This window comes from Microcaecilia unicolor, chromosome 1 (assembly GCF_901765095.1).
Source record: "Microcaecilia unicolor chromosome 1, aMicUni1.1, whole genome shotgun sequence".
In the NCBI taxonomy this organism is placed as follows: Eukaryota; Metazoa; Chordata; class Amphibia; order Gymnophiona; family Siphonopidae; genus Microcaecilia; species Microcaecilia unicolor.
In genome coordinates this window covers 102852398-102861727 of record NC_044031.1, presented here as the reverse complement: position 1 = coordinate 102861727, position 9330 = coordinate 102852398, and the positions used below count along the sequence as shown (strand labels likewise).

The 9330-nt window shown below is 43.9% G+C and overlaps 1 protein-coding gene across 1 annotated transcript in view; it reads right to left on the bottom strand.

Annotated features, from left to right (window-relative positions):
* Positions 1 to 2571: 2571 nt before the first annotated feature.
* ARMC4 (armadillo repeat containing 4) overlaps positions 2572 to 9330 on the bottom strand; it is a 445023-nt gene continuing 438264 nt past the window's right edge. Inside the window, 1 exon segment of the mRNA XM_030199274.1 lies at positions 2572 to 2759. Coding sequence (XP_030055134.1) covers positions 2646 to 2759 — 114 coding nt within the window. The 3' untranslated portion in view covers positions 2572 to 2645.

Sequence of the window (9330 nt, the reverse complement as noted above, 5' to 3'; positions counted from 1 at the left end):
GGAGGGGAAGACATCTTGACTAGTAAGTCGAATACTGTCAGCAATACTTGGGGTTGATTTATGGCTATACCAAGAGTCTATCATGTTATCATGTTTGGTTTCCTATATGTGGTTGGCATGGTGGAGAAATGGGCATCTGTAGCCCACACAGAGTGGCAAGTGCAGCTCTGGCCACCTTGTTGGGCAGAGTGGACGGATCATGCAGGTCTTCATCTGCTTTCATTTACTCTGTTTCTGTGGTATTAGACAAGAGAGTCATACAATAGGGAGGGGGTCCCCAGTTACAGAACTTTGACCAAAAGCTGGGAAAGGAGTGCTAAGGGTACAGAGTGGCCACATCAAATAAGAAAATTAAAGCAATGACAAGCTCAGAAGAAGTGGAAGATTCTAAGACAGAGATGCCTCAAAAAGAAGTTGTGCAGCTTATGAGCGTCCCTTGTATCTCTGCTCTTCTTCTTATTCCCAGTTTTTGATATCTCACGGGAAACAGAGAATCTTAGAGGATGATCCAGAAGCTGGAATAGATCCCAATATTTTGGAAACTGGAAAGCTTCACAGAGATCTAAAAGAGGTTGGTGATTCTAAGTGGATGATCCGAAGTTCAGTACAGCATGATTTCATAGACCATAGGGAGGCTGTGATGGAAGTCTCTGATGCTGGCATTCCCTTACCCATAGATGAAGATGGGAATTGTGACTCCTAGAGGATGGCATCTCTTAGTACAAGATGTAGCCATGTGATGGAGACATTTATGCAGAAGGAGGTGCAATATTCCAGGCATGGCATCAGCTACCAAATGGTGGAGCATCAGCAGCCACTGGAAAATATTTGAGTCCAGATGCAAGAGACTGGAACTGATGCTTGCATACACAGAAGCAGTGTAGTTCCCAGATAGAGCAGTGAGACTGTTGCTACTACTGCTGGTCTGCTCAGTCTGGGTTGTGGTACTGAAGGGATTTCCTGTCCAGAGCAGGCTGCTGGGCTGGGTAAGGGTGCAGTTTGGTGGGCCTGGAGAAAAAAGGGGGGCCCTTAGTTCCCAATTAAGAGGTTGCCCTCGTTCCTTGCTCAAGGTGGCCCTGGGTAGTGGCAGGCACTCACCTTGGGAAGGTTAAGCTGAGGGGATGGGTAAATGATGGCGTGCCTGGAGTAATCCTAGGTTTCCTTAACTGCACTCCCTCTCTTGGCTATCCTAAGGGAGGCAGAGCTAGCCTGCCTAGTGAGGATGGTGAGACTCAAGCAGAGAGGAAGTTAAAATCCCGAGTTAGGAACAGAACATAAGAGGCCCAGAACAGAGAGGAAAGGTTCTCAAAGGGATTTACAGGAAGGTAAGACTGGGTGAGAAGGAAACTGCGCCTCCACCACGTGTGTAAGAAAATAGATGACTGCTAAGGTAGGAATTGCCTTCTTCATGAGAGACCTGATCTTTTATGTCCAGGCCAGAATTAGGCCTGGGACTGTGTAAGGCTATGTTTGAGCTGCTGCACACTGGGTTGAAGCCTGGCTAGACCCCAAGCTGGAGAGGACGTTTCACTGATCCACAAGGGTTTCTCTAGATTTAGTTGGGGCAATAAAGAGGTTTTGGTTTAACTTTATCCCTTAGTTTGGCTGTTTCTGTGACGACATAGTGCCAGCAGTGCTGCTGCCACGCCCACGTTACCACACCATGCTTTCTTGAACTATCAATGATCAAGTTTCCTTTGACTCCTGAAGGCCTAAGCTGCCAGATATGATTTAAGCTCTTAGTAATTTCATATTAAAAAAAGAAGAGAGAGATAGTTTGCAACACGCTTTCCTGGTTTCTAAGAAACTACTGCATTCCATAATGGAAAAAAAACAAAACCCAATGTTCTTTGTTTAGATGAATAAAATAGTCATATATGTGTGCACATATTTTCTTTTTCAAGCCTTATACACTATTAGTAGTCTTTTGTATTTATTTCCTGTTTATGTATAATTAAATACAGATCTTGTATGGCTAGATAATTTTCAACAACATTGGAGTAATTCCTTCAGCTACAGTACTAGCTGTGTACAACAACAGATGTAAAATCTATGTATCTGTACTGAGCTCTCTCCTGTGGCTTGCAAGTGATCAAACAGACAAACTCATAATGACAGCATCATTAGGCAGTTTTGGCAGACGGGGAATTGGTCAAGACATTCATGGAGTTAGCATATAGCCACACACAGTGAAGAAAAGCATCTTTATTATAAAGTCATAGAAGGGAAAATTGACAGCAAGTTTGTCAACACTGCTTTCATTTACATTTTTCAAATATTTTGACTGGCATTCACACACAAGCATAAAGTGCCTGAAACCATATAAAATGTAAGATATGCTCAAAATGTAAATATAACAATGTTCCTTTTATTTTTCTAATAATTTTTGTTTAATGATAATATACATTATATATATATACATTCAGATATTATTTTGTGACTCTAGGTTTAAAGTATACTGTAGTAATATATAATTTCAAATAAATCATTAAGGGCCCTGTTTACTAAGCCGCGCTATAGGCGCACTAACCTTTTAGCGTGTGCTAATGAAAGAGACACCCATAGGAATATAATGGGTGTCTCTATTGTTGGCATACACATGCTTAGTAAACAGGGCCCTAAGGCTTGTAAAATTTCTTGACATTTCATCCATATCTTGCCTTCTCATTAGCCATGGCAAGTCTGCGTATATTTGATATGCAACCAGCTGCAGCTTCCTGAAGGATTTCATCCGTAGATCCCACCATATCCATCAGAAGCTAGTGAAAACAAAAAAAGGGAAAAGTAGCAGGAGAATAAATAATAAAATATAAAACATCAGGTAAATTACATTAGTAATCACATTGAATCCCGAGTACTAACACAGTTGAAACAAGTCTGTTCAATACAAATTATGAAATCAATGTTACTCTTTAAGATAGTACAGAAACAGTGGATTAAACTTAAAGTGCTTTTCTAAAGGTTGCAGTAAAAAGTGGCTTTAGTAGGTCCTTTCATGGGTTTTTCCTGTGCACTAAGGCCTTTTTTACTGCATTTGGCCAAATTTTTATTTTTCTTATTAATGGCCATGTGCTAATGTTGTCGTTAGCGCATGGCCATTAAAAAGAATTAATGTGCGAGTACTTACTAACACTTATTTTGTAGGTAGTAAGGACTCATGTAGTAATCTTGTGCAAACTAGTTAGCATGTGGTAATGTGGATGTGCTGATTAGTGCAGGAATGTCTACTCTCCATTCTCAAGACATGGAGAGTCTTGACAAAAAATAAAAATTCTTTTTTGCATGTGGCTAGAGCATGTTGATGTAACCCTGGCTTGCCCCTCTGTTGGGTCCACCAGCTAAGCTCCCTGGGTCAGGTACTGGGGAGCATAAAACAGATGACCTGGGTGCAGGCCATGGCTGGGACCTGGCTACATTCCGGTAGGCCCTGGGGATTTAAGCCACAATTTCATCTCTGTAACATTGCCCACAAAATACACTCTTACTTTGGTTAAGGTTTAATGTTCAAATAACTTTACTAACAACTTACAATAGTCAAACATGTCCAATTGCAGCAAATTAGAGTGGAGGAGTGGCCTAGTGGTTAGGGTGGCGGACTTTGGTCCTTGGGAACTGAGTTCAATTCCCACTTCAGGCACAGGCAGCTCCTTGTGACTCTGGGCAAGTCACTTGACCCTCCATTGCCACATTGAGCCTGCCATGAGTGGGAAAGTGTGGGGTACAAATGTAATAAAAATAAAATAAATTTCAACTCCTCTGATATATCCCTTGGAGGAAATGTATGTGCAAATTTGATGTGCTAAGAAATCCTTGTTAATTAACTATTTACAACCGTTCATCCAGTCCTTTACTCCCCATCTCACCCATCCCATCCGGCAGAACAATCCGGAGCTGCAACTTATCTGCTCTCTCATCAGGCAAGCATCTCACCTTGCTTTTACCTGGCCACTAGGCCAATTCAGGACCGGACCTCCTCGTCTGTACTTGCTTCAATCTGTGGTGCAGATTCACCCTCTGATTCTGAACAGGTCCTCCCCAGTTCCACTCCCGAGAAGGTTTCCTTTCTTTTCCTCTCCCGGTGCAATCCTCTCAATCCCTGCTCTTATATCAGAGACTCCCTTCTTGCCTCATCACCCGGTTGCAATGTCCAACAGAATACCTCCTATCCTTCTGGGTCTTGGTGGGGGTAAGGGCAAACAAAGACCATGTGCTCAAGCTGGCACCCCTTTTTATTTCGCCAAATATTCCTCCCCACAAAGACATCTTCATATCAGCCATAATATTTCTATGTTCCCACACATTAACAGTAGCTCTAATCAAACATTTCTCCCCCTGTGAGGGTAACCACCCATACCAGCCAATAACCACTCCCCCAATCCTCACGGTAGGAGCCTCCCAGTTTTGTTTTAAAGTAATCCCCTTCCCATTTCTCTAGGAGATTATATTGATTTGAAACTTACCGCAGGACACCTGAGTGTGTCCTATGGGAAGCCATTTTAAGAATCAGTAAGCACGCAGTAGTGCTTACCACAGCACCTCTCAATATAACACGAACAAATTTACCACCATTTACACACCTAAACTGAACCTTCCAATCTCAGACACCCTAAAAATTCTTGGAGTCACTATTGACCGACACCCAACACTTGAGCAACATACAAAAAACACAACCAAGAAGATGTTCCACTCAATGTGGAAACTAAAAAGAGTAAGACCTTTCTTCCCGAGGACCGTCTTCCGTAACCTGGTACAATCAATGGTACTCAGTCATCTAGACTACTGCAACGCACTATACGCTGGCTGCAAAGAGCAAATAATTAAGAAACTCCAAACAGCCCAGAACACTGCAGCTAGACTTATATTCGGTAAAACAAAATATGAAAGTGCTAAACCCCTACGAGAAAAGCTACACTGGCTCCCAATCAAAGAGCACATCACATTCAAGATATGCTCCCTAGTTCACAAAATCATTCACAGGGATGCCTCAGCCTACATGTCAGACCTGATAGACCTACCACCCAGGAATGCTAAAAAGTCATCCCGCACATTCCTCAATCTTCATTTCCTTAACTGTAAAGGTGTAAAATACAAACTAACGCATGTGTCAACCTTCTCCTACCTGAGCACACAATTCTGGAACGTGTTGCCACGCAATTTAAAAAAGATCTATGAACTAACAAACTTCCGCAAACTACTTAAGACACATCTTTTTGACAAGGCATACCACAAAGACCAACAAATGTGAACCTCTCCAAATATATCCAGAACAGTCTTATTATATCTGCTTGTTATACAACTATCACGTTTTATTCACAATCATGTTACCCAAGATCCTCTGTAATACTAAATGTCTATCTTACCATGTATTTCCACTATTCATGATGTATTGTAAGCCACATTGAGCCTGCAAAGGGGTGGGAAAATGTGGGATACAAATGCAATAAATAAATAAATATATTTTTATCAGAGTAAAATGGTTTGCCTAAAAATTGCTTTCCTCAAATATGTCTTTAATGCATGCAGATTCCATAACAAGCATACCTTAAGCTATATTAAAAAGAGTTGTTTGGGGGAGCAAATCAGCACAAGTACAAGTGAATTAGAGGTCAACAGAATTTTGGTTTCAGTTTCGGTTACGGTTATGGTGCAGAAACTGGCCTGAAATCCATTTTCTCCCTAGTTTTGGTTTTGGATGAAATGCTATGGCTATGGTTTCATCTGAAACTGACTGTTTGTTTTTGGCAGAAACCTAAAATTTGTGCTATGTCCTGTTTGTCTCCCTCCTTCTCCCCTCCAAAAAGGAGTTGTCTCCCCCCTTCCCACCCACCTGTAGCTGCTCCCCTCAGGTCTATCTCGCAATCCATGATGGTCTAGGGCTTAAAGTTGGGGCATGCTTATGCTGGCTCTGTTCTCAAAATGCATAGGCGGTCGGTGGCCCAACTATTTTCAAAAACAAAATTACAGAGCACATCCGAGGACATGGATTACTGAGACCAAGTCAGCACGGCTTTTGTGTGGGGAAATCTTGCCTGACCAATTTACTTCAATTCTTTGAAGGAGTAAACAAGCATGTGGACAAAGGGGAGCCGGTTGATATCATGTATCTGGATTTTCAAAAGGCGTTGACAAGGTACCTCAGTCATGAAAGGCTACAGAGGAAATTGGAGGGTCATGGGATAGGAGGAAATGTCCTATTGTGGATTAAAAACTGGTTGAAGGATAGGAAACAGAGACTGAGGTTAAATGGGCAGTATTCACAATGGAGAAGGGTAATTAGTGGGGTTTCCTCAGGTGTCTGTGCTAGGACCGCTGCTTTTAATATATTTATAAATGATTTAGAGATGGGAGTAACTAGCGAGGTAATTAAATTTGCTGATGACACAAAGTTATTCAAAGTCGTTAACTCGCGACAGGATTGTGAAAAATTACAGAAGGACCTTACGAGACTGGGAGGCTAAATGGCAGATGACGTTTAATGTGAGCAAGTGCAAGGTGATTCATGTGGGAAAAAAGAACCCGAATTATAGCTACGTCATGCAAGGTTCCACGTTAGGAGTTACGGACCAAGAAAGGGATCTGGGTGTCGTCGTTGATAATACACTGAAACCTTCTGCTCAGTGTGCTGCTGCGGCTAGGAAAGCGAATAGAATGTTGGGTATTATTAGGAAAGATATGGAAAACAGGTGTGAGGATGTTATAATGCCGTTGTATCGCTCCATGGTGCGACTGCACCTTGAGTATTGTATTCAATTCTGGTTGCCGCATCTCAAGATTTAGTAGAATTGGAAAAGGTGCAGCAAAGGGCGACTAAAATGATAGCGGGGATGGGACGACTTCCCTATGAAGAAAGACTAAGGAGGCTAGGGCTTTTCAGCTTGGAGAAGAGACGGCTGAGGGGAGACATGATAGAGGTATATAAAATAATGAGTGGAGTGGAACAGGTGGATTTGAAGCATCTGTTCACGCTTTCCAAAAATACTAGGACTAGGGAGCATGCGATGAAACTACAGTGTAGTAAATTCAGCGGGAGTCTTGGCAGGTATGCTTATCGGGACTACATTTGGAGGAGGAGGCAGGCGGAGAAGGTCACAGCTGGGCTGGGGAGGCTTAGCCTCCCCAAGCCTCTTATATGGGGCGCCTATGTCAAAATGGCTATCATGACTGCTGCAAGAGGTTATGGCAGCCATTTTGAGAGTAAAGCTGACATGGATAAGAGTGACTGGGGATCACTCCTACCCTGACTACACCACTAGAGATTGTAAGGTGCTTTGGGGGGGGAGGGGGGAGAGCTACTCTTTGCATTCCTTTTTTGTGAGTGTGTTTGTGTGTGTGTAATATGATTGCAAGTAATGCAGTTATGATCTTGCATAATAGTTTATTTGGTAAATAGAGTGCTCCAAATAAATGCTTTTGATACAAATGTTTCACAGGAATTTAAGGCTGTAAAGTTGGGATGATAAACTCCTTAGGAATTAGCCTCTCTGTGGAGATATGACACTATATAGGGGCTCATTTTCAAAGCGCTTAGACTTACAAAGTTCAATAGTAGCCTATGGAACTTTGTAAGTCTAAGTGCTTTGAAAATATGCCTCTATGTGGTGTAAAGTCAGCCACAGTAAAAGCACTGTGGCTTGTTTGTTTTCCTTAACTGAGGTCCATGTGTGCAGAGGTCTTTTCATTAATTAAATTATTATATTTCCTACATGAATGTGAAATCAACAAGGACTACATCAAGGAAGACAGAATCTGGTCCTCCTTTAAGATACCAACAATTAGCTCAGTTAAAGCACTACTGACAAAATATGCACATGCCAATTGCCTACTAGACAGTAGCCCAAACTAGATGATAGAAAACCCACATAGAATACATGTTCTCAAAAGGCCATTTCCCTTCTGACAAGGCAACATCATACTCACTCCAATCGCTACAGAGATCGGTGAGCTCACTAATTACAGTGGCATCAATACCACTGCTGACACCCATCTCACAGAAACGTCCAAACCGGTATAACTGAAACCGCATTTTGGGCGTCTTTCTCTGAAGTCCGTCGGAAGGACGTCCAAATCTCAAGGGGGCATATCGGAGGCGTGTTTAAGGCGGGACTTGGGTGTTCCTAAGACTTGGACATCTTTGAGCCATAATGGAACAAAGTAAAAACGTCCAGCACTAAAACTTCGATGTTTTGAGCTGGACCTGTTTTTATTATGAACTAGTAAAACAGGCCCGTTTCTGACACAAATGAAACGGGCGCTAGCAAGGTTTTTCTCGGAGTGTGTATGTTTGAGAGAGTATGTTTGAGATTGACTGTGTGTGAGAGAGAGAGAGTGAATCTGCGAGTGTGTGTGTGACAAGAGAGAGAGTGAGACTGCTGGGTGCGAGTGTGTCTCCTCTGTCCCCCCTCCAGCCATCCAGCGATTCTTTCTCCCCTGCTCCCCCTCCAGCCACCCAGCGATTCTACTTTTTCCCTTGCCCCCTTCCAGCCACCCGATGCCCTTCTCTCCCCTGCCCCCCTCCAGCCACCCAGCGAGTCTCCTCTGTCCCCTGCTCCCCCTCCAGCCACCCAGCGATTGTCCTATCTCCCCTGCCTCCCCTCCAGCCACCCAGCGATTCTCCTGTGTCCCCTGCCCCCCCTCCAGCCACCCAGCAATTCTCCTTTTTCCCTTGCCCCCCTCCAGCCACCCAGCGAATCTCCTCTCTCCCCTGCCCCCCCTCCAGCCACTCCTCCACTTTAATCAGCATATATTAAATTCCCCCCATGTGCTACAGAAAAGCACCGAGCACATCTATATATATAAAACTCACCCTCAACGTTCTATTGTCCGACTTCACTGAAGCCAAGGTTCGTATGTTCGAAGCTCTGAAGCCATGAAAATCACAGTCTCTGGGCCCCGCCCTCGCGTCAAACGTTATGACGTTGAGGGCGGAGCAGAGTCTCACCTCCAACGTTCTACTCAGGCCACAAACTCCTGATTTCCACACTGTAGCTCTGCTCTGCCCTTGTGTCAAAACGTGATGACGCCGCCACCCACACAGAGCTATGACAACGGAAACAACAGCGGCGCACGCCACGAACCACGTAAAACCGCGACGAGCCATGCAGGGCTAACAAACCGTGTCGCTCCTGCCCCTCACCAGAAATGAACCACCTGCCGCCAGAACCACGTCGGACCCCCCCCCAAGAAATGGATGACGGTCCTGCCCCCTCCCCTGCCACACATGACACTCACAAACAACATGACCCCGCTCCTGCAAAAAACAAACACATCTTCCCCCTGAAACGGAGACATCCAAAAGGTCAGAGGGAGGCAGGCGAGCAGGCAGCCAGCCTC